Here is a 25946-nt window from a genome sequence, read left to right on the forward strand (position 1 = left end):
TTGAGTTTAGGCTCTCTTTCTGTAACAGTATCAATTATTTTTCAATAGTGTCTTACATCCCATTCTTTCTCATCTCTTTTTCAGTACCACCTTTTTCTCTGCTAAATCATCAAAGATATTTTTGTTCTTTTATTGTGGCAGAGTCTGTAAACACGACCTTAGAAAGAGAATTTCTAAGTGCGAGCATTTGTGATGCATTTGCACTAAAAGCTTTGAATTGCTATCTTTGATAAAGCTATTTGGTCTGATTATATTGTTTTGGAACCACACAGTCAGGTGCACCTCTCTAAAAAAAAAAAAAAAAGAATTTTTCAAAATGTAGTATATTTCACATCTCAAAATGGAGGAGGATTATTTTTAAACTCAGTGCATTCCATGTAAACAATTGTATTTCTGTCCTGAAATTCACACCCCAGCACTTTAAAGAAATTTAAAGTCCAGTGTTTAAAAGCCAATAACTCCGAATCTTAAAGATGTATCAAATATAAAGGTAATAATTTTTGTAGTTTTATTTCTCTTAAATTGCTTCCATGCTTTCAAAACTGCCTGGGCAGATGTTGCCGACATGTCTTGTATTGAACATGACAAATATTCTGTGTGAGCACTGAATAGCAGGTGGAAGAGCCACTGATGGCTGTAAGTGTGATTTTTAAGTGGAAATTGAAAACAGCATTTCCAAATATAAATTCAGATCTCATAGACTGCAATCCAAGTGGGACCAACTGTGCTTTGGGAAATTCAGTGATGTCTTTAAAGAGCCAAATGCAGTTAGCAAAAGGTACATTCATATCATCAAACAGCAGAGGCCCAGAGGTGCAGCCAGCCATAAAGTGGGGTGATGTGTTGTTATCAGTGTTTGAGGCATGGGAAAACCTCCCCTTCCTTCCTGAACCTCTGCAGCTGAAAGCACCCAGCACCCACCCCTTCCATCAATGGAAAGGATTGTGCAAGCCTTCTGTCTTCTGTTTTGGTCCAAATCAGCCAGTAAATGGAGTTGAAAAAGTTAATCTGGTGTATTGCAGTTGAAGCTAATTTTGTAACAGTTCTGCTGTACATATTAGATTAGGAGTGTAACTTCAATTTCTCTCATTTTAGGCAAATTTCTGACCATAAAGGACATTGTACATGGAAGCATCACCTCACTTTACCTGCTGACCATAGTGACACCTGTCATGAAGACCAAAAACTCCATCAAAAATCAGTTTTAATGAGAAAATATTGGCCATTACCAGAGAAACATTCTAAATTCTGCCAGTTTCTCCCTCAATCAAGCCACACAAGGCACTGTAGACAGGGTCTGTAGTGACTCACACAGTTCTCAGTTTGTGGATGTTCATGTTTGCAGATGGATAAATAGAATTATGTTACACTTCTTTCTGTACTAGACTACAAGGCAGAAATGTGTGTGAACATATAAGGGAAATAAAAAAGGTTTCAAGAGGACTGTCTGAAAGTTCCTGCCCTGAACTTTTATGTGATCATCTGTGTAATTTTATACGGGCAGGCAATCTGCGGTTCATATGACCATTGACACATCCCGTGCTAACATATAAGGGAAATAAAAAAAGTTTCAAGAGGACTGTCTGAAAGTTCCTGCCATGAACTTTTATGTGATCATCTGTGATTTTATATGGACAGGCAATCTGCAGTTCATATGACCGTTGACACATCCCGTGCAAATTTGTGAGAGTCCAGATATTATTTTGTGGATAAAACTGAAAACTTTGAGTACTTTTTTGAATACTTTTCCCTTTGTAAAATGACGCTCTGCTGGGTCCAGCATTCAGCTCTCATTTTCTACCATTCTTGGGCCAAAACTCTACTTTTCTCAGAAGGTGCTTTTCTCTCTCCTGTGTGTTGAAGAATTTCTCTTCTGCAGACATAATTAACTATTCATTGACATGGAGCCTTGCATTTGCCTCTTCCCGAATTCCAGGAGAGCAGTCCTAATCTCTAGGTTAACAAAGTCAGCTCCCATACATCTCACAAAGCTTGACACAGTGTGAAGCTCCAGCAGGAGAGATTAAAGAACTACCTGGGCACTGTGGTGGTTGGAAATCTCTTCACTGAGGTGGGAGATCTGCTGTCAATCCCTGGCTCTGATGGAGATTTGCTTCTAAAAAAGATGCTGGCACCTTTTCCTGGCTTCTCTGACACCAGTTCTGTTGGATCAGGGATGAATTTAGAGCAGAAACTCCACCACCTCACAGCACTTATATATGTATTTTAGAATACTAACCACAGTCTACTAAATGGACTTGAATATAAATGAACTGTCACCGTGGGAGAATAGTCAAAATCATCTTGGATGTACAGATAATATTGTCTCAACTGTGAACTCTGCTTTAGAATCTCATTTCAGCCTCTACCTAAAAATCTATATGTCAAAAGAAAATATCCTGGGTGCCATCTACAAACTATAACATGACACAAAAAAGCCATCTTTCTGTATGATAGAGCTACTTCTAATTTTCCCATTAGACCAAACGACACCATAAAGAATATCTGCCAACAACATGATATAAAACCACACCGTGCATCATGAAAAATAATTGCAATTCAATTACTCCTGAATTATAAAACCGTCAGCTAGGTGCAATAAAGACAAAAGCCTTAGAACATATGATAAACTGCTTAGCATAGATAATTATATATGTTTGAACAAAATCCCCAAAATAAAACATGTGCAGTTTGAAGGAACATGGTAATCATGCCAAAATAATTCTCATTTATAGTAAAGGTTTGAGGATCAGCAATTTTAGAACCATCTCCCTGAAAAAAAAAAAAATCAAAATAAATTAGCACTCATAGAGTGTAAAGTAAATTCCTCACCCAGAGAGGTCATGCCCTGCAACTGGGCAAGAAACATTTTTCTGCTCTCATCTTGCTTAGAGTTTACTTGGCCAAAGTATTTAGTATTGCTGCTCAGCATCACAGAATGGTTGAGTTTGGAAGGAACCTCTCACAATTTTCTGCTCTACCCCACCTGCTCAGAGCAGAGCCACCTGCAGCAGCTGGCTCAGCACTGCCTCCAGTCAGGTTTTTAATATCTTCAGGAATGCAGATTCTGCTTCATCCTCACTGGACAACCTCTTCCAGTATTTAACAACCTCACAAGTTTTTAATTATTCCTAACCTGAGTTCCCTCTGTTTCATTTTGTGCCTGTTGCCTCTTGTTCTGTCACTGGGCAGCGCTGAGGAGAGCCTGTCTCTGCCCTCTTTGCACCTTCCCTTCAAGGATTTTTAGACATTGATAAGAACCCCCTGAGCCTTCTCTTCCCCAGGCTGAGCAGAGCCAGCTCTCCCAGCCTCTGGTCATGTGAGGGATGCTTCAACCCTCTGAGCATCTTCATGGTCCTTCACTGCACTCACTCCAGTGTGTGCACATCCTGTACATCCTTGTCCTGCTCCAGGTGCCATGGAAAATCCTATGGAATTCCTGCTTCGTGCCAGTTCTGTGCTTTTGCCACACTCCCTGCTTAAACAAGAAAGAGAGAGGGTCAAAAATTACACTGTGGGGAAATGGGATTCAGGGAGAAGGCTTTTGCAGAGAAAATAAAGCTTCTAGCAGAAGATGTCCTGTCTACACTCTTCCCCCAGGACCTCTTGAGGGAGGGATTTAATTCTCTTTCTTGGTCTGCTGCATTTCAGCAGAATAAAGAAAATGGCTTTCCCACACTATTTTTGATTATTACTATATTAGGAAAAAGCAAACATACCTCTTAAAATACAGCTTTTCCATAAATTTAAAGTCTCAACTTGATCTTGCACTTTCACAGACAAAATTGGGCATGAAAAAGACAGCATAACATCCCTCCTACATCAAGGCAGAACTGGGTGAGGTTGCCAGTTAACATCTGGCTAAAGTGTTAAAACTTTTACAAAAATACTTATCAAAAGGAAAATAAAATTATTCAAATTTGATGTGGTACCATAGTTCCAGGACTTCTCAGAGAATTTCTCATATAATCAGTAATTTTAAGAGCTGGTTATTTCATAGATGCCATTTTTCAGCCTTTAAAGTTTCCTTTTAAAAAACTGAGAGGTCTTTATAAAATATAAAACAATATTATTTTTTAATAGATTTGCTAACATAACAGATTTCCTAAACTGGCTTTCTCAAACTCATGATGACTACATTTCAGTTTCTTAATTGACCTTTTACATGCTTCACAAGCACTTGCGTTTGCATGTATTAATTCTTCTGGTGTGTGGTCAGAAAAAAACTAGGCAGCATTTTTACTGATGCTGATGAAGATTCTCAGAAGCATCAGAAATGGGTTTGAAATTCTGGGAACTCCAAAAGAAGCACTGCCATAATCTGTCACTGTTCTCTCTGAGGCCAGAGTACTCTGAGACTCCAGTGACAGGCAGTGAAGAAATCACTGAAATAGTTATCTGAGGTAACAATTCCAACAGAAAAAGCTTCATTATTCACCTGTGAAATAGGATGTAGGGAATAGGAATTAAACACATCTAACAAAAGATTTCTAAAAAAATTAATAGAAAATTAATTTCTAAAAAAATTAATAGAAAAAGACAAAGTTCACCCTAGAAGCTAAATTGTTATTATTTTTTCTAACTATGAGCCTTTTGCTCTGCATTTCTTCTGTCTTTAAATTTTAGTCCTCAAGTCAGTGGTCATTGAGCCAGCTTCTCAAACCATGCAAGTTAATGGGAATCCTGGTGCTAACTAGAAAGATTTCACCCACGTAATTTTTTGTTTACAAGTGTCAAAATTCTTGAGTTGCATTGTCAGCCTTGTCCATATCAATTCTGTTTCCACCCTGGATGTTTAGCAGGAACCACAGCCACTGTTGTGATGGGTAACACCTCTCACATGTTCTTTAAAAAAGAATAAAGCTGAATTAAATTTACTAAAAAAAATAGAGAGACTGACCTTTCTAGAACCCAAACAGAGGTCTAAAGCCACTATTATCTTTTAGCTAGAACTGTTGTGCTGAACACTGAAGTTCTGCCTCTTCAATTCCAGTAAATTACCTCTACAATAAAAACACTGACAATTATTATCCCTTGTCAGAGAAAATTAGTAGAAAATTCCAGTTCCAACCTGAGCAGCTTAATTCATTTGCCTAATGTTAATCTATAGGTTTTAGTTTGAGAAGAAGTAACCTTTAACCTGGGGTGGTAAGGGCACCAAAGAGTAACTCTTTTATCAACAGCCAGACCTCTTATGGGTTGACACCTCCATGTGAGAAATTAGTATTTTTATAAACCTCTCTCCAAGATGTGACTGCCACAATTTCAGATCTTTAAAGATTTGTTTAAAAAACACACAAAGTCCTTGCTGGCAGACAGAAGTACTGCCAGAAGGGCTGGATTTTGAAATAGCAGTTATTTTGTGTGTCCAGGAGCTTCAGTATATATAAACCTCTACATATGTTAATGCAAATAATAGAGGTTTTATCAGGCTTTGTGCAATTCTATTACCTTGGGTAAGAATAAGCCCTTTCAATGCCAGATGATTCAACTAGAATTCACTAGAAAACATGTCAAGTAAATAGACTGACCACCTATAATTGCTGCAGAAGTGATTAAAAAAGCAAATCAATGCAGATCCTATTGTTGCATGGAGCTGTACATTCTCTTAGCACTGCACATGGTAATCGTGTACTGATTGATCTGGGACTGTCAGCACCACACCCTTATTGATCACAGGCAAAGGCAATTCAAAATAATAATGAAAATCACCCAATTCCTGCTTTCTGGGGCATTTATAAGGCTCAGTCAATTATGCCCTTTTCCAGCTTGTAACCCCAAATTGGTGTAAATGGAACCACATGAGGGCTAAGAGCCATCCCAGCTAGGAGCCCTGCTCTCTGTGCTGGCTCCCATGATGTGATTCACTGCGAGCTGCCAGCACCCATGAGAACAGGTAAACTTGGCACTCTGAAGGAAAACAGAGTATTTCACATTCAAATATCTATTGGAGCAAGGATTTGTTTGTCCTTATGTTTTCTATCTGATGTTAAAATACAGTTGCATTTACTTAAAGAAAATACAGTTCTATTTGCTTAAAGAAAAAGGAAAATGAGCAGTTAGATAAAACATGGAGAAGTTGTTCTGTTCATGAAACAAAAGTTATGTGCACCTCTGAGTTAAAATACTTTTCTCTGTCCTGTGTTAATTTGAGATCGGCTTCTTTAGGCTTGGATGAAGAAACTAAGCTGTGTTATACTTTTGACTTTTCTGGTTGGCTTTCCTCAAAGGAGAGTCATTTTAGCTATCATGGATCAGAAAACAGAAGTATTCCTTGGTATGTTAAAAGTCCCAGCTGTTTTCATCCCCAATTGAATGTCTCTGAAAACTATGAGGTTTTTGCTGTCTGAATTCTTGTTTTAGACTTATAATAGGTTAAAAGTATATTTAATTTTAGGAAACAGCCTATTACTACTCAGATTTAAGCTTCAGAGTTTTTAGGCTTTGTGTCTGAATCATGGTTGCTTTTTTTTTTTTTTTTTAGTTAATCTTGGAATCTTTATCCATACTGGTTATATACTACTGTGCTTCTGTTTTGTGATGTAGTAGTTCTCATATTCAGAATAGATCTGAAGAGGTCAAATCTGAGTAGCTATAAGGACACATGGAAGCAAACAGCAGAATCCATGTCCCAAAAAATGCCATCAGAAACACTGAGAGCTCTGTTCAGAGGAGCTGGTTTTCCAATTCCTTGTAACTTGTGCATGCATTTACTCTTGCACAAGACAGGTATGGGATGCTTCCAGTTGTAGGTGGGAGCATTTTGATCAGGTGTCAGTGATCTTAATGAGCTCCTCAAAATGGAGAAGCTGACCTGGGAAATCAGCAGACTTTCCTGTGGGTAAAGTAGCAGGAATGTTAGAAAACACTGAGTTTGGCTCTTCCTAATTCCCTTTCAAGGCTGTAATAGCTTTTGTTTGATATTAAAGAAAACATAAGAATTGCCTGTGCCCCTGCCCCTTCTGGTGCATTGTGGCTACAGGGCAGAATCTGCCTTAAGAAACAGTTTTGGGCTAGGCTGTTTTTACATTCCTCTTTTTTCTTTTGATTATAAATTCAACTTGTTTTATTTTAAAACTTGTTTTTCTAAGTTAAACCTAGTAGCATTGCTTATTTTTATAATTACCTTTATCTGAATTTCAACCAGAAATAGAAAGAAATAGCACAATCATTTGATAATGTTAACCTTAAAAAAAATCCCTGTCTTTATCTACTTGCTGTTTTTCACTTTTTGCCTAATTAAAGTATTGGATGGTTTTAACCAAATTATTTTCTCAATCTGTTATTTGAATTCTGCTGAAAATGTTAGCTTTCATGTGTGTTTAAACCTTTATCTTTAACATACAGATTGAGTTTAGCATACAGTATTGGATTCACATAATTTAATAGGTAATATAATTCTGGGGAAAAAAAATCTCTTTCACCCCCAAGTGAACTAATTAAATAAACTACTTAACTTCCTAGTGTTGCTATATTCAGAAGCTGAAATGTTCATGTAGTTCTTTGGGGTTTTTTGTTTGGTTTTTTGGGGTTTTTTTAAGTATTCTTTGATCCTATATGTAATATCTCAAAAGTGACAGGTGCCCTAAGAAATTGTGGTAACAGAGTGTGGAATTCAAAGCGAGACTCTTACCAGCCTGCTAATGACAGTGGAGGAGCACAGAGGTATACCTGTAACTCAAGCTGATCTACTCCAAAAAAATTAAAATATAAAAAAAAAGCAAGGACAGACATGCCTGATGCAGACAGAAGAGACACGCAGGAGAAGGGATTTTTGAGCCACATGGCTGACAAGGAGCAAGGAGCTGGGAGAAGCAGCCGTGCTGGGAAGCTGCCTGAAGCTGGGAAGAAGCTCCACGAGGCCGTCTGCGTGCTGCTGGTGGAGCTGTGCGAGAGGTTCACCTTCTTCGGCATCGTGTGCAACATGATCCTCTTCTGCACGGCCAGGCTGGGCTACTGCAGCCACCAGGCAGCCATGGTCAACATGGGCTTCGTGGGCACCTCCACGCTGACCCCAGTGCTGGTGGGCTGGCTGGCGGAGTACCTGGTGGGGAGGACCAAGCTGGTGTGCATCTGCATGTTCCTGCACTTCCTAGGTGGGTGACAGTGTCGTGTTCTACTGGTTCTCTTGTAGGAATGCGCTCTTGAGTGTGGTGTTTGACATCTGCATTCCCCAAGCTCCTCTAACAGCTGATTTCCTAGCTCCTCCTCTGTGAAATGCACTGCGGTGTTTGCACCTTTGCAGCTTTCAGCAGGACAAAGCAATGTTTGTGTGTAGCTGGTGCTCAAGCTTGCCTCCTCGCTGAGAGCATGGATGCTCAACTCTTAAAATTGATCCCTAATGTAATTAGTGTTTGACACACATGCCAGGCTTCAGTCTGAGAGAGAATTTAGGAACTGCTTCCCCACTTCATACCTTCACCTTGTGTGTGAAGGTATGAAGGATTTTTGTATTTGGAGAAGAGGAAAATATTTAAGAACACACCAGTATGCACAAACTTTGTATTCTAACACCTGCACTGAGGGCCTGCCTTCTGCTGCCACATTCTGAATCTTCCCTGAGTATTATTTTGAGCATTTTTTACAGAAAAAGCACTGCTCAAACAAAATCTACCTGTTCTGTAGCAGGGCATCTCCCATGCACTATTTTGGCCTCCTGCTGTAGAGCATCACCCAGCACAACCTGCTGGTTACTCTGTCACATTAAACCAAGTTGATAGAAATGCTTCTTGCTTGGACCACTTGTTGAGCAAGTCTGATTTCTACAATAGACAGCCACATTGTTATTTAGACACACAAGAAAACAAATAAAAAAAATCAGAACATTCCTGAAATGTTCTTGAGCTGATTGCAAAACCATTATTCAAGCAGTCTGGAAAATGTTTGCTGTTGTGTTCCACTGTTTCTCCTCTTGTATTCTGGTTTAAATCTCTTTCTGCCACTGTCTTTTCAGTGCTTTTCTTAAAGAAGAATATTGGAGACACAAGCACAATTTGATCTGGATATTGTTGTAAATAGAGCATTTCTTCCTTTGGAGATAAATCATTAAACATTCCTGATATATTTTAATGTGCAGTCATAGTAGTGGGTAATGCTGGTGTTGTTGAAACACCAATGTATTTTAAGCTTTAAGCCCATTAAAACTTGAAAAATCTACAACTGACTAAACCTGAAAGACTTGCTTTGCAGACTAGAAGAGGCAAATGCAATTCATGGCAGTGCTTCTATAGCAAAATTTTCTGAAAATCATATTTGCTATGAAGCTGCTGCAGAAAAAATTTTTCCCACAGAAGTTTTGAGAATTTATTTCTTATATTATGATTCCTATTACAATTCTGGGATTTTGGAAGATGCAAAAAAAAAAAAAAAAAAAAAAAAAAAGCTGTACTGCACCAGAATAAAAAAAAAAAAAAAAAAAAGCTGTACTGCATGCACTGTGGGATGTTTTGTGGGTGTTTTTGGTTAAGTGGTGGTTCAGTTGATAGAAGTACCTGAATCATTGCAAGCACTTCAGAGGAGATTTGGTTTCTCAGAGGTCCATAGTGGTATTGCTTCACATAGCAATGTCCAAAAAGTTTCTGCCTCTCTACAGTATTATGTCTCTCCCTCTTTACACTTTTCTGTTGTTTATCTTTGATTTTCCATCTGTCTTTTCATACCTGCACAGTACATTCCTGCTCTAAAAAATACAAGTCTTATTAATCTGGTTCAAATTCCCTTCCAATGACCATTTTCTTTGCATTGCAGGCACAGCACTGTTACCTGTGGTGTCCTTCCCCTTTGAGGACGTTCACATTGACAGACGACATGTTCTCCTCACCCTGCCCAAAAGGGAGCAGAAAATTGTGTTCTACTTTGCACTCCTCACAGCCAGCCTGGGAATTGGAGGCATAAGAGCCATTGTGTGCCCACTGAGTGCCTACAGCCTCGAGGACTGTGGGCCAAAGGAGCTGCTTTCATTTTTCAACTGGTTGGTAATTTAATGTTGGTGAAATATCTGTCAGGAGTGATGGCGGATTGCCTTGAAATTCAAAGATTCTGTGGATGGTGGGCTTCACGTTTTGGTTTTAATGGCAGAACTCTGAGATTTTGGAAGAGTTTTCCAAGAGTTAAAACTCTTCCTGACTTCTTCCTTTTGCTAGTAGATGATAATCTATTTTGGCCAGAAGTGCTCAGAGTTTTCAGGATTAACCAATTTGTCCAAATACTCAAAAGGCTTGCTAATGTTTTTGCTGTTGGAACAACATACTCTATTTGGTTTTCTACCTTTAACATGGCTATGCCTTTAGGATATTTTACTGTTCCTCCCTAACAGTGTCAAAATTCAATGATATATTGAGATTTACATCAGGGTAAATTTTTGGCAGTAGATTACTGTTTTTCTAGAAGTCAGGGCTGTGAGTTGTCTCAAACTAAACTCAGTGGTATGGATCTGCTGTATTATTTCAGCTTTCTTGCTGAGAAGTTCTGGCATCTGATAAACCACTTGGCATTTGTATTTTGGTTGATTTTTTTTTTCATTCACAGGAGTAATTAATCTTAAAATACTTTGTAAAAATCAGGATTTGGGTTACTTTTTTGGTATTAATTATTTATTTCTCTATGCATTAGGGAGGCAATTTTTGATTATTTGTTTGCCCTTATTTGCCCCTTCTGTAGGCCTATAGAGAGTGCTATATTTTCTGGTTAAACCATGCAGTGAGGAAGTTGCAGTGGGACTCTCCATATTCCTGCTTCAAGGCAGGGTGAAAGCCCTAAACTGCCCTCATCTTTCTACTTTACATGCATGGTTATTAAAATAAAAACTGAGCACATTTGCATATTAACAATGCAGTGCTGAAGAATCAATGAAGATCTTGGTGAATCAGATCCCTCCTCCTTTGGGGATGGCTTTCCTGGCTATTCTTTTTTCCTCCAATTATGTTAATATCAAGGAGTTTTGAATTAAATCCAAACTTCAGTGAATAAAGTAGCTTTACCAAAGGTGGATGAGGCCGTTTAGTTCCTTAGAGCAGATTCTGCCTCCTTGACCTGCCCACAGCGGAGAAGAGGAGGAAAAAAAAATCCTTCCTTTTTACTCTGTTCTGAGTTTTAATCCTTAATTAGCAACATCATTTTGATTAAATAAGACTCTGGGGGATTAAGACTGGAGAGCAATCAGTTCTTCTGAAAGATAGCTCTGGAGAGTTTATTGTACTGTGTCTTAGCCATTCAGAATTGTGTTTAATCAAAGTGACATTTCTCAATGTTGATTATAAAGGAGATATAATATGAATAAAAAGTTCCTTAGGGGAATCCAAATGGGTCAGTTCATGAAACTTTGGAAATATCAAGACAGCATATGTGCGATTCAAAAAAAATTTAATTTCTGCACTGGCACCCAAGGAGGGGCTTTGGAATGCAATCTCAAAATTTAGAAAAATGGGGGGGTTCATTCTAAGCATTTTTAATCTCATTACACCCTTGAGAATATATTCACTTTTCCTTGGTAGCCCGTTCTCTCTTGGTGGGTGCTTGCTGTGGAACCGAATTTTAAAATTATACAAAATGGGATGGCATACTCTTGATGAGTTTGAGTCTGGTCTTATCCAAGTTCTGTTTAAACATCACAATTATTGAATTAAAGATTGGGTTAAAAGTCCTGGTTGCCTGTTTTCTAATTTAATCCTTCAAGAAGATCGCTTGGGACATCTTACAGCTTGGTTCTAAGCTGCAGTATGTACTGTGCCTCTGACCTTACAAATAAATAGAATATACCACTTCTAAGTGAAGAAGAAACTTGGATTCTGTTGGGTTAAGTTTTTCTAGGTCCTTCTGCATTTCCAGGGTTAAGGTTATGGACTGGTTCTGTTTTGCAGGAGTAGAAATACATTCTGTCTGTGGGGACAGAGAATGAGAGCAAAGGGTACAGTGAGAATGGGCAGAGCTGTATCTTGTCGTACAGACTCGTAAAAAACTGCAGAGAATGTTGCACCAATGGTATTTTCCACCCTCACTCTCTCTGTTTGGTTTCCACATATTGCAGATCAATTTCTGCCATTTCCTCAATACACTTTACTTTGACTTTTTAATTTTTTTTTTTCTACCTCTTTGGGATTTTTTCACCCACTTTGTTTTTGCAGAGCACTCCATAGTGATTCTGACAAAACTCACCTCCTCCTACCAAGCTGTATAAACATAAAAAATACTTTTCAATAAGAATCACCTGGATGTTACTTCTTTATATTTTTCACCACAAATGCATTTCTGTAAAATGTTTTAGGAAGAGTATTAGGTTTATGTGAGCTTGTAGCATTAAAGTTTGTATCTGGACTGCATTCTTGAAATAAGCCTCTCAAAGTTTGGCTCTCATTGTGAAGAGGCCTCAGGGTGCTGAAGTTTCAGGAAGGAGCTCTTGCCTGCAAAACTAGGCAGAATATTCAGCTTGATGTATCTAACTCATCTGCCATGCCCTGGTGTGAGCTCTGAGACTCTTTATGTAATGAAGGCCCGAATTCTGTTCTGCTGCTGTCAGTACAATATGAGCACAGCCCAGAATTCTGGTATGGCTGTTGAGGTGGGTTCATCTTTCTTGTTTTGGCCATAGGGATTGCTGAACATTGGTTGGGTTTTTTTTCTTCTCTGTTTTGTAAGAGGAACTTTACATTTCTGTCATAAAGTATGTTGCTATACAGCAGTGAAAAATGAAAGTGCTCTCCTGCACTCCAAGGTTTTCTTTGGATGCTCCTATTTCCAGCCAAACACTCAGAGTCATGAAAAATGTCAGGACCTTGCGTAGCTCAGTCATAATTCTTTAAAAAGTTTGGAAAACAGACACTGAAGCTTCTGACTTAATAATTGTCAGTTAAGAATTGATTCAAAACTTTTACACAAGTTCTAGACAAATGAGTCATGTAATGATATTTTTTTTAAGCTTTAGTTGAATGGGTCAATATTTTTATGTACAAAATCCCTCCAACTGTATCATCATCGAGTAATGTAATCCCAAATCTTTTGTCACTGAGAAGATAAGTCTAGATTCATTAGCCCAAATACTCAAGTTCAAACAGCATGCATGATGCAGAAGTGGCACTGAACAAGAAAATGAGCTTTTCTTCTTCCAGTAATATGTATTAAGCCTTATAATTGTGTATTTCACTTTTAAATGAAACCATTTTGCTATGGTTCCTGCAAAGGCAGAGGAATCTCTTCTTGCAGGTGCTTCCAGACTGTAATCTTTGACACACTGGGACAGTATTGCTCAATTGTGCTCTTTTCAGGGTTTCCAAACTGCAGTAGGCCTGCCACTAGTGGTATGCCATCTGCTTCCAGGAATGTGTCATTTATCCTTTGGGTGTCTCCTGTGATTAGGAGGGGCTCAGGACTTACTTGGGAAGCACCTCTACTACAAATTAGTCTCAGAGAAAATTATGGTGGGGAAAATCCTTATCAAGATGTTCCAGAAGCCAACAAAAATTCAAGCTGAGCTTTGCAACTAATAGCTGATAAATCAAATTTTAATATTTCTTGCATTTTTTAACATTTAATATTTCTTAACCAAAGGGTGGTGGCATTAAGACATTTATCTTAATCTTGAAGCATATGATTGGATGATATTTCATACGCAAATCTTGTTACCAGATATTAAATGTGTAAATGGTAAATGTTGATGTATTTAATTAATGTCACCCACAAGAATATTTCCAGTACCAGACTGATAATTTGTTCAGCTCTGCTGCCTTAGTACACTTACTTTAATCATATACCTCTTGGAGCTGAGACATTTGAGTGAAAATCTGTTTTAATTGCTGTGCTAATGTGTGCATGGTACTGATGCTGTCCATGATTACTATACTTAACCATGCCTTTAATTGGATGTTTTAATCTTCTGTAAAAGCTTTTATATTATTCAACCTCTCCACTTTTCTCTCTCTTGTCTGTGTTTTCCAGGTTTCATTGGCTGGTTAACTTGAATTCAGCAGTGGTCTTTGTCAGCATCTCTTACATCCAGCAGTCCGTGGCCAGGAACCTTGGCTTTCTTATCCCATTTGTGTCTGGGCTTATGGCTATGATCACAATTCACATGGTTCGGGGTGAAATGATTTACAAACCTAAAACAGGTAAGAGGCAGCTCTCTCTTAGGAAACAACTTCAGAGATTACTTTCACAGAAGAATTAGATTTGCATATCTGAACTATTTTTTTTTCTATAACTCTGCCCTGTTTGGTGGTAGATCCTTAGGGTTTAGCCCTCCAAAATCTGCATGTGAGAAATTCTATCCATCCTCTGGAGATTCCAGGTAGGCTGTAAAAGTGGGAAGCAGTCTCTGGTAAACTCATGGTTGTTTTCTGTCATGTCAGGGCATGTGCCACAACCTTTGGCTGCGCAGGAAGGGATGTAATCTGCCTGCTGCTGGTGGAATTGGTCTTGTCAAATTTCATGACCTTTTATCAACCCCTTCCAAAGGAAAGGAGAGGGTCATGACCATCTTGGAGACCAGGTCAGATGAGCCAGGACACAGCCAGGCTGCTGTTTTATTGACTCTGCTGGGCTCGTCATGGGGCAGTCAGTGCATCTTCTGAGTTCAAACCTGACTGGGTTCAAACCCTTGCAGAGCAGTATCACCCCATTACTGCTTCTTCTCTTTTTGTCAATGTCCTATCTCCAGTGCAAAGCAAAACAATGTTTCTGACTTAATGTCTCATTACAAACTCTGCCAATGAATTGAGCTAATACCAAATTTTCTGTTGTCTTTTATTTACTTCTGAAACTAACTCTTCTTTGAGAAGAGCCCCAGGTCCCACTTATTTTGTGGTTAACTTCTTAGTCAGTTCACTCTGGAATTCTGCACTTGTTTTTCTTTTAGTCTTCAGATTTGCTCATAAAATAATCTAGGTCTGAAACTTAAACATCACTTGCAATGAGTGGTGAGGATAGTTGCCAAGTACAGTCCTACACAACTATAAAAACTCTACCAACTCTGTTTTCAGGTTTTGATATGCTATTTCAGATATTATTTTATGGTGACAACATTCTGCAGGTTAATTCCACTCAGCCAGTGAGTTTTAAATATTAGTCATCTAATAAAATACCCTTACTTAGTACTTCAAAGTAAGTGCTTCCAGTAGGTGCCAATGGATATTTCTAGAAAATCATTTCCACAGCAGAGATAGTAGGAAGACCTTTTCATTCTGGAATCTTAGTTCATTTTGGGTTTTGGAAAGTATTTATTTATAGATACCCAATTTATTGTAGTGCTTTAGCACTCAGAAAACATAGAAGTGCCACAACCCCCATTTGTATGGATGGCAATTTGCCAAAGGTAAATGAACCTGCATTTCCAAGCCTGAAGCTAACAGTTTTGTGCTCATTCTACATTTATTTCATTTGAGAAACAAGCTGGCAATTCCTGAACCCAGTAAGCAGTCAATAAGTTTTAATATGCCAAGTACTAGAGTGGAAACTCCTCTTTTGTCCTGCATGCTACTTGGAAGACCTGAGATGATAATTCTGGCCTTGAAATTCATCCATGAAAATTCTCTTAAGTCTTAAACTATTTTTTAAACTTTTTCCTTCTCACTTCACTATTGCCCTTCCCTTGTTACCAGACTTCAGCAGGCATTCAATAGACGTTCAATAAATGGAAAGAAAGTATTAATTTCTTTTGTTTTTTACCTGCTCAACTAGAGAAACACATTGTGGTGTGCTAAATAACTGGTAATAAAAGGAACTCTTCTCCATGGCTGTTGGACAGGATTGCTTCTGTAACAACTGGGTTGTGAACCAACTGGCTTCAAAAGAGAATATTTCAAAACAAATCCAGAGTTATTACCTTTCCCTTCCGCAAGAAGACATAAAGATGAATATATCAGTTTGTAATTTCCCTCCCAAAGGGTTTTGTAATGGCTGATGTTAATCTTGACAGCAGGTAAAAACATATCAATGTTTATGCGTGTCTAACTTCTCTGATTGTTTGCAGACAGTTCCCTGCTGACGACTTTTGGGGTGATTTTTAGTGCCCTGAAGACGTGCTGCGTACGCTACCGCTACCTCGGCACAGCCATGGCCAGCTGGCTGGACCATGCCAAGGAAAACCACGGTGGGCACTACTCTGAGATTCAGGTGGAGGGCACAAAGTCACTGGCCAGACTCTTCCCCCTGTTCACTTTCCAGATTCTCTACAGAACGTGCATTATGCAGGTGGGTACACAGCTTTTGAACAAGAATCTTGAAATAGGCTCTGGCGTGTCACCATCATATTTTCTGGAAAAATCCCTTTGCCAGGATTCTTCTCCTGGGAAGCTGAGAGCCCTCAGAGAAAAATGAAAACAATAATTATCTGATTTGCTTCTCCAGTGTTTTGCTACTTTGGAATGTGGTTTGGACAGTGTTTATCCAACAGGTGCATATTTGATTGGTTTCATGTGAATTGCTTTGACTTAATGACCAGTCACAGTCAGACTGTGTTGAGACTCTGGAAAGTCATGAGTTTTTCATTATTATCTTTGAGCCTTCTGGTTGGATCCTTTCTGTATTCTTTAGTAGAATTTAGTATAGTCTAGTTAAGTATTCTTTAATAGAATATCATAAAATACTAAATTAGCCTTCTAAGAACATGGAAGCAGATTCAATCCTTTTCCTTGCCTTCGACGGGGACCTCAGAAAATACCACACTGGAGTGTGTTTAGCACCATCTCTCTTGGTATGTTTTTCTGACTGGTGCTTTGCCAGCTGAGCAGCCTTGTAAAGTAGCTGTAATAGCCTAAGAATATATCTTGCTGTAGCCTCTGATCTCCTCAAATAATGAGAATTTACTTGGTCAAGACTCATTAAGAAGCTTGTGTGAATGCCTGCTGCTATCTTGGAACCTTTTTACTGGCTGAGCCATCTTGTGTGAGAGTCCTGCTCTCCTCGTGATGCTGTGTCACAGTTACCAACACTGAGACTCATGCTTTTGAGTCTCAGTGTTGGTAACTGAAAAATGCAGTTTTCCAATGAGTTCCCTCACTTTTGGAGGGAGGTAGCAAATCTTTATTTGCTGTTTGGGTTGCATATTTCTCCTACAGTTTAGGTTTTTTTGGCTGCTGTACCTTCAGTGGAAGTGGATGGGTTTCCAGTCCTTTCACAGCCCCTCTCTCAGGCTGGCCTGAGCAGGTGTGTGTGATATAAATGTAAATGTGTCAAGAAGCTCCTTAAGCTGACACAATTCCTTCAGATTCTTTTCTGTCTGGATGACTCTGGTGTTGGAGGCAACTGGAATGACGAGTTTGAGCCGTCTTGGAAATTCATTTTTACTCATTGGTGTTGAAATGTTGCTTAAGGAAATTCTTAAAAATATCTGTCATGTACTGCTTCACTGACACTTCCTCATGCCATCATTCCATGTTCTATCCATCTGCCTCATTCTTTCTCCTATTCCCACTTTCTCCCTTCTCCCCAGAAGTGTCGGCAATTGGAAAGACGGGGAAGATTTTGACATGGTCAAAGAATCCAAATTTATTGTGAAGTACAAATGCTTATATAGTATTTTAGGAAGGCTAGTAATGTTTTACTACAATGATTGGGTTAATCATCACATGAACAAACTTATACATATTACAACACCTCTTGCTTGCAGAGGTTAATGTCATTTTCTTTTTCCAGTAAGTCAGTCTGGTTTAATCTTCTTGCAATCTTCAAAACTGTTTTTTCTTGCCAAGACATCCTGTTATCAAATCTCTAATGCTAACCAGGTCCAAAGTCCATCATCTGTCTTGTGTGTCCCAATACAAAAGCACAAAAAATCCCAAAAAAAACAACAAAAAAACCCACATTCAAAACCAAAACCACACATACATGACCAAGATTATGCATTTAAAATTAAAGCGATATTATCATTTATCAAGTTGATTATAAAGTATTTATCTAGAAAATACAGATGTCTTTCCATTGCTGAAAAGTTAATCCTTTGGCAGAATTTTGAAGAAGTTTAAGGCTCTTTAACAAAATTATCATTTATCAAGTTGATTATAAAGTACTTATCTAGAAAATACAGATGTCTTTCCATTGCTGAAAGAAGTTAATCCTTTGGCAGAATTTCGAAGAAGTTTAAGGCTCTTTAACAACCTCATAGCTCAGTATATTTTTTGTAAAGATCAATAGCAATTTCTTCATATTAAGTTAACAGCTTTCAGAGCCTGTGATTCATGCTGATGATATTTTAATTCCTATTAAGAAACAAATTCTTATTTGCAACAGGCATTGGAAAGAAGGAGCAAACAAAATTTGACTCAGTTCTAAACATACTTAGTTCTGTTGCTGTTTATTCTCCCTTTTATAATTTATTTTTCCTTTTGGAGGTGGAAGATAGGTGAAAAATATTTTTGTGAAGAGGTAGCATTTGAGTAATTCTTGAGCATTGAACAGAGTCAAAGTGGGTAGGGTTGACTCTAACCACTGATGAGAAACCCTACATGATCTCAGTTAACAACTATAGATTGATTTTTGGACAGCTATAATGCATCAATATTCTTCCTGGGTTTGAAATCACTGATCATATTGAAGAGTGTGCAGGATGCTGCAGGAATCCAGAGCTCAGTAAAAACAGAGTAAGGAAACCAGTTCTAGGTTGAGTTCGGTCATGACTGTACTCTGGGAATTACTCAAGTTGGAGTTTCCCAGTCTATGTAAAATAGTGGACTATGGCTCCCTGCTGCACATGAAATTAGTTAATCCAGTTTCCTCAAAAAAATCCCAAACAAAAAACCTCACTGGAAAAAATCTGTAAATCTGCTGGTAGAAGCCATCAGGATTCTGATTTTATATTTTTTGATAAACTCAACAGCTCTTCTGTAAGCCTCACACAGGCAGGAGGAATTTGCTTTTGTAGTGAAAGAGTCTTACAAATCTGCTTAATTGTGTACCCAGTTGACTTCCACTGGGTTCCTCATCTTCTTTCTGTCTTTGTTTTTCAGCTCCCCCAGGTAAAAGAAAGTCCCCTGTAGGTGCCCTGACTGTGAGGTGCATTAAGCTGTACCCAAATCTTCATTCCCTGTAGCTTTTGAAGTTCTCCTACCTTGAGCACACAATCATAAGTTCAAAATCACTGTCTTGCAATTCTAAAATAAAATCACTCTGCATTTTGCTATTTTAAGATTCTTATCTGTTAAACACTGTCTGGGCGAAGTGACTGAAGTTTTGGGTGGAATTATTTAGTATAGTGGCTGATGGCTCTAAATAGGGGTAATCAAACAAACTTTTAGACTGTTGTTTAATTTGTTAAATGTAGGAGAAAATCTTATAAAAGGGAAATGTTATGTTCTGGCAGAGAACAATCTTGTCATGTCTTTTTTCATCAAGGCTTTCTTCATGAATGCTCATTCCTGTTTTGCCAGCAGAAGGGAAATGTTATGTTCTGGCAGAGAACAATCTTGTCATTATCTGAAAGGCTTTCTTCATGAATGCTCATTCCTTTTTTGCCAGCAGGTATTTGATTTAATGTGACTTCTTCAGAAGGAAGAACTTGGAGAGGTTTCCAAATATAGTGGAAATCTTACCCATGGATTGTGGTTTTATCCTTCAATGCAGATTCCTTCAGGATATTATCTCCAAACCATGAATTCCAACTTGCACTTTGGTGGATTTGTCTTGCCAGTTGCAGTGATGAATGTGATAAGCATCGTGCCGCTACTGATTCTTGTTCCTATTTTGGAGTGCATTAACTCCTGGCTCTTTAGCTCCAAGGACACTGGACATTCACCAACAATTTATCTTGGTATGTAAAAAAAAAAAATATTTTATACAGCTTTAATAAGCTTTCTGTTTTTGTTCCTATTTTGGAGTGCATTAACTCCTGGCTCTTTAGCTCCAAGGACACTGGACATTCTCCAACAATTTATATTGGTATGTAAAAAAAAACACATTAGTTTATACAGCTTTAATAAGCTTTCTGTTTCTGAAAGAGAAATTTCAATATAGTGGATGGTCCTAAACAATCATACCTGACTATAAATGTTAACATGGATTTGTTTTGGGATGATGCTCAGAAGTAAATGTCTTTCAAAGGAAATATATTTAAAAAACAGTCCTGAAACCCTTACTAGATGGTAAGAAAAAAGTATAGGTTTTGTGTACGACAGACTCCTCTAAAAATAAAAATTTTGAGGCACACTCACAAATAACTAGGGGTCATCCTATGGAATTGGTATTGGAGAGAAGTAGTATTAACTATTCACTGAGAATTACTTTGACTTGGTTACCTTCTATGTGTTTGCTTATCCATTAGCTTTTGGAAAGTTATTTTACAATCAGATTCTTTTTTAGAAATTAAAAACCCTTCAGTTAGTTGCTCTCTGATACTGGGGAAATGTTGTTGCCCAAAATGATGAGTTTGGATTCAAATAACTCAGTTGGGAATCAAGGCTTTGTTTTTCTGTGGTTTTTATGCTGTAAGTGCATTATTGTTAGGACTGCAGCTCATAAGAAGGAAAATATATTACCATTAGAACAGTTTCTACCAGACTCTGCATCATAAATGAAATAAAAGTATCTAGGCTAATTCTGTATGTGCGAAAGGTTTTGGTTGAGAATGGATGAGCAAAAGAAAACATGCAGAATGCTATGCAAAACAAATCACTGGCTGCTGTTCCCATTGAACAGGCTGAATATTCCACAGGTGGAGCTTACTTGGAAAGGTACAGCCTTCCTCCCCAGCACTATTTTCATTAGAATGAATTTACTTTAGAATGTCTAATATGAGGTAAATATTCAAGTGTTTAGTATTTTCATTGTTAAAATCCTTATTGTACCCTCAGCCACAGTGAGAGGAGATCTCCAAAGGTGAAGTGTTACCCCTTTCTCACAGAAGTGGTAAAAGGAAGATTTCCCTCTTGTAGGTGGACACTTATTCCAGAGAAATTCATAGCCTAGAAGCCATGATAACTTTAATAAGAGTTAGGCCACCTTCTCTTGACAGTGATATGGTTTCTTTTATTTATCTGTTTTTTAATTACCCCCAAACCTCTTATGCTCTAGGATCTGAAGGGAACTACTGCAACACCCTTCAGATGGCAGCTACATGTAGTACCAGCAGTAAAGCAGCTTCCATTCTGTATTCATGTAAAACTATTCCCTTTCACAGATATTCTTACTAAACTTCCCACATTTTTTTTTCTTCCAGTCTGCATTGCAAACCTCAGATGAAAATATTTATAAACCACTATTTTCTCAGTGTGCTGCTATTAATTCAGTGCCCCATGGCAGGCAGCACAGTGAGTACTGACACACACAGAGGTATTAATCTGACTAAATTAGCCTAATTAAGAGTGTTATTAAGTTTTATACAAACCAGAAGCATATAACACAGCAGGTTGCAATTAGCCTAGTTTTTAAAATAACATCTGCATTAAAACACAAAAAGCACATTCAGATAATCATTTTCCTTTAAACCGTGGAAATTTCAAGTTAGTATTAATGTTCTATCCTGTTATGTTGAACAGGAGTAGAATATATGCAGTGGTTTGTTGTTAATAGGTTCATTTATCAAAATAGCCTCCTGTTAGGGGTGATAAACTACCTGAGGCATAAAAATACCTGTGAGTACAGGCAATGGCTTCAGATATCCAAGTATATGACTGCACCTGCAAGTATGGTACACCTCTAAGTGCCAATATTTTTGCCAACAGTTAATTAGGTTCTCAATTATTTTCTGCAACAAAATTGCAAGTATAAATAGGCAGTTGGTGTTAAGCCAGCCTATAACTATATTTTAATTCAGCTCTTGTAAGAAGGAGAAATTTAAGTAGTTTTCTGGAAATTTTCAGCATGTTAGGAATAGCAGTTTTCAAGGATGAACCGTATAGACAACTGAAATACCTGGTTGCTCTGTATTAAGGGTCTACATAAAAACTGTAATCTGTTACTCTGTAGTTGTTGGTTTCTTCATAAAGGTCCACTACAGTCTCTAGGTAATATAAAGAACCTTGTCCCAGAATCACCCCTAAATATTACTAAAACAACTTGTTCTCCTGTAAAACCAAAGCCTCAGACAATCATTCCCAGCCCCTCATTTTAAAGCGGACTGAAGGGAGAAGAGTAAAGATGAAAACTGTATCTCCAAGGCTCTTGGTTTCTTCCTCTGCCACTTAATGTCTTGCGGGGGGGAAAAAAGCTCAAATTTTTGTGTACCCGGAGGTTCCTTTTTCTGAAATGTATTGGCTTTTAGGAAAGGAAAATGCTTCAAGCTGGTTGCACTGTTAGGAATACTGAACTGCTGGAGGTTTCTTCAGTACCAAAATAATTTTTCACAAGGAGAACTCTTGCTTTGGATGACTATGAGAAGCTTCTTGAGGGCTTCATACCTGGCTTTAATAAGGTGCATTGGCCAGAAAATGCTGTTGAATTCCCTCCTGTCATCAGTTTTCAAGCAATAATTCATTGATATTATCATTAAGCACTAGAGGAACCTAAACAGCTTCCAAGGCTCAGGTTAGGGTATTTAAAGCTGTGAACATACAGGAAAAATGCTAGAAGGGTGTGAGAGTTTGGTGCTGAGGAAGAAACACAGAAAGGCTAAGGCCTTAGCTGTTTGATTTTTTTAATCTCTGCTGAAAAACAGTGACACTAAAAAAGACAACCCAAGGCTCAGGTTAGGGTATTTAAAGCTGTGAACATACAGGAAAAATGCTAGAAGAAGGGTGTGAGAGTTTGGTGCTAAGAAACACAGGCTAAGGCCACTTAGCTATTTGATTTTTTTAATCTTTGCTGAAAAACAGTGACACTGAACAAGACAAAGTGTTTATATGTTATAAATACAATATGAAACAAAAGCTTTTGGCTGTTGATGTCCAGTCTAATAAGTGTAGCAATTGCCAGTTATGAAGGTTTGGTAAGAAAAACATGATCTAAGCATTTGAGCCAAAACTGCCAAAAGCAACCAAATTTTCCTCACATTATAGCTTCGAAATGCTGGCAAATCAGAATTTTAGTCAAAATCAATGGGACCTCAAACCACCAGAAGTACAGATAATTGAGGTTCAGAGACTTGGAAACCTTGTTTTCTTTGTGTTTTTTTTTTCTGAGAGGATACAACTATTTCATACCATCAAGATCAAGAAATATAAAATAATGTGTTTTAATAATATCCTCTATGCAATGCGTGAAGTGTGGGGTAGTTATAACACATCTGAGTTTTGGAAGAATTTCCTGCTGCCTCGTAGTGTTGTTCCCACCCTTTCTCTTGTATTATCTGGAAGGATGTTTGCCTCTTCTCTCTTGTCTCCTTTTCTCCCTCAATCTTCAAAAAAAAAAAAAGTAAAAGTTCTTTGTGATTTTTGGTCTTCAGAGAAGGTTTTCCTTGTGAACTCTGAAAATTTTATGTGTGCTAAGCTATTGTCCTTTCGCTTTATATACATAGCAAGCACTCTTTACTTGTGTTGACGTGTCCAGAAAAAATTATTTGGGGTGGGGGTAGGAAGCTTCTTTTGCATTTCTTAGGAGTTTGCTGCACTCCAAAGACAGGATGGTCCTGTAAGTATGGCCTTGGTGAATGCTCTGTGCTCTACACCCAGTTGTAGGCCATTTATCTGCTGCTCTTTCCGTGATGGCTGCTGGCTTCTCCGAAATCCACCGCAAGCGCTTCCCTCAGGTGGAGCAGACTCTCTCCGAGGAGCTCCTCCTGGTCTCCTCCATGCCTTGCTTCCACTTGGCTCCTCAGTACATCCTGCTTGGAGTGGCTGAAGCCTTGGTAACTCCCTCCTGTAAGTAAAATCAAATAAGCTAAAGCAAGGGTGTCCTGATTCTCAGAGAACAGTATCAGCTTCCTAAAAATAATTACTGTCATCTGATATTTTATCCCTGGCTCTCTTCCACGGGCTTAATGAGCAGATCTGTGCTTTACCTGCTTCAGAGAAGCATAATTTGTCTTGCTGGCTGTAGCTCAGGATGAGCAGTGATGTTGCAGATCCAGGGGAAGGGGGCACAGTCCCCTCTTTGGTCTTGGAGCTGAACCTGCTCCAGGCAGGGGCTGCCCTGGATGAGCTCCTGAGAGCCCTTCTGGGCTGGAGTCTCCTGTGATGATTCTCTTGAGATGGAATAAAAGCACACATGTCTTGGAGCTGAACCTGCTCCAGGCAGGGGCTGCCCTGGATGAGCTCCTGAGAGCCCTTCTGGGCTGGAGTCTCCTGTGATGATTTTGAGATGGAATACAAGCACACAGAGCTGAGCTGTGCTTATGCTCTGGGACCACCTTAAAGTCCACAGTCCTCTTGAGATGGAATAAAAGCACACATGAGAGCTGAGCTGTGCTTATGCTCTGGGACCACCTTAAAGTTCTAGAGCAAGGTGAAGCAATTTTGATTTTTGGGCCCAGCTGATGGAATTATCACGTTTTTCATGGGCAGAGTGTATGTGGGCAGGTAAAAGGGACAGGCTAACCTGCAGAAGGGTGTGGGCAGTGCAAGGCTTTTGTTAGTGCTCCAGTCAGGAGTCATGAGAACATGCCTCCCCAGATCATCATGTCTTAGCTTGTGACATGGAGCCAGAGATAAACACTCCTGTTTTTCAGAGCTCAGCTTGTGCCTGCCATCCACACATTATGTAGTCATACTCTTGATTGTACGCCTGAACCTTTTCTGCTTTCCATAATTTACTTTTCTGGGGCTGCCCTGGATGAGCTCCTGAGAGCCCTTCTGGGCTGGAGTCTCCTGTGATGATTTTGAGATGGAATACAAGCACACAGAGCTGAGCTGTGCTTATGCTCTGGGACCACCTTAAAGTCCACAGTCAGAGCAAGGTGAAGCAATTTTGATTTTTGGGCCCAGCTGATGGAATTATCACGTTGTTCATGGGCAGAGTGTATGTGGGCAGGTAAAAGGGACAGGCTAACCTGGAGAAGGGTGTAGGCAGTGCAAGGCTTTTGTTAGTGCTCCAATCAGGAGTCATGAGAACATGCCTCCACAGATCATCATGTCTTAGCTTGTGACATGGAGCCAGAGATAAACACTCCTGTTTTTCAGAGCTCAGCTTGTGCCTGCCATCCACACATTATGTAGTCATACTCTTGATTGTACGCCTGAACCTTTTCTGCTTTCCATAATTTACTTTTCTGTGTCTGCGCTGACATTTTTGAGGCTTGTTTTCTTCTGAGGAGCATGCAGAGTGCTTACCAGTGTTTTACCTTGCAGAGCTTAAAAAAAAAAAGTTAGTATTATAAAAATAATCTAAGCAACATTCACTTAGAGACACAGGTAAAGTAATTGACTGGCTGATCTCTGCAGGCATTTAATTCTCTGAGTTGAGTGTCTCTTGTTCCAGTACAGCCCCAGAAATGTTCAGGTTTTTATTTAAGAGCAGGAAATAACTTCAGTGTCTCAGCTTCATTCTTGTACTCTGAGACTACCGAGATCTGTGGGTCACAGTCTGTCATTAAAAAGGTAATTTTCCCTAGTTTTAAATACTTAGCGCTTTCATAATGCCTCTTCATCTGATAGCTCTCAAGTACTTAACTGAGACAGGTTTCTAGGCAGGTAATTTGGTTTCTAGGTTACAGGCTAAGTGTAACTGAAAACTGTGACCTTCTCTGTTTAGCTTAACAAAAAAAAAAGGTTAGGAGGTGACTTGCTTACAGTCTTCTCATGCAAAAGCAGGAGAAGAATATTGCTGGTAGAATAAGGCCTTTTAATCTAGCACACTGGGACACAACTGGAGTCCAGTGACTGGAAGATTAAATTAACCTTTAGAAAAGAAATAAAACTCCATTTTAGGGGTTGTCTTCCTTTGTTTTTTCAGACTTTTTTAAAGGATTTCGGTTGTAATTTCTTAGGAAGAAGAAAAGAAATAAAACTCCATTTTAGGGGTTGTCTTCCTTTGTTTTGGTTTTTTTTTTTGGTTTTGTTTTTTTTTTAGACCTTTTTTAAAGGATTGTGGTTGTAATTTCTAAGGAAGGAAAGCTGTCCTTCCCCATTTAAATAGGGATTAAGCATCGTGCTTAG

General features: G+C 38.7%; 1 protein-coding gene across 4 annotated transcripts in view; it reads left to right on the top strand.

Moving 5' to 3' along the window:
• The first annotated feature begins 5776 nt into the window (after positions 1 to 5776).
• Positions 5777 to 25946, top strand: part of SLC15A5 (solute carrier family 15 member 5) — a 32521-nt gene continuing 12351 nt past the window's right edge. For 2 of the 4 annotated variants that reach the window (XM_039708130.1, XM_039708133.1), the window contains exons 1-7: positions 5777 to 5896; positions 7575 to 8096; positions 9748 to 9970; positions 13930 to 14099; positions 15959 to 16179; positions 19546 to 19732; positions 23526 to 23714. In XM_039708130.1, coding sequence (XP_039564064.1) covers positions 7733 to 8096; positions 9748 to 9970; positions 13930 to 14099; positions 15959 to 16179; positions 19546 to 19732; positions 23526 to 23714 — 1354 coding nt within the window. In that variant the 5' untranslated portion in view covers positions 5777 to 5896; positions 7575 to 7732. Of the gene's footprint in view, positions 5897 to 7574; positions 8097 to 9747; positions 9971 to 13929; positions 14100 to 15958; positions 16180 to 19545; positions 19733 to 23525; positions 23715 to 25946 lie in introns of those variants that run through there. The other 2 variants (XM_039708131.1, XM_039708132.1) reach the window with 2 other exon arrangements.

This window comes from Passer montanus, unplaced genomic scaffold (genome assembly GCF_014805655.1).
Source record: "Passer montanus isolate IOZ18808 unplaced genomic scaffold, ASM1480565v1 scaffold20, whole genome shotgun sequence".
NCBI lineage: Eukaryota > Metazoa > Chordata > Aves > Passeriformes > Passeridae > Passer > Passer montanus.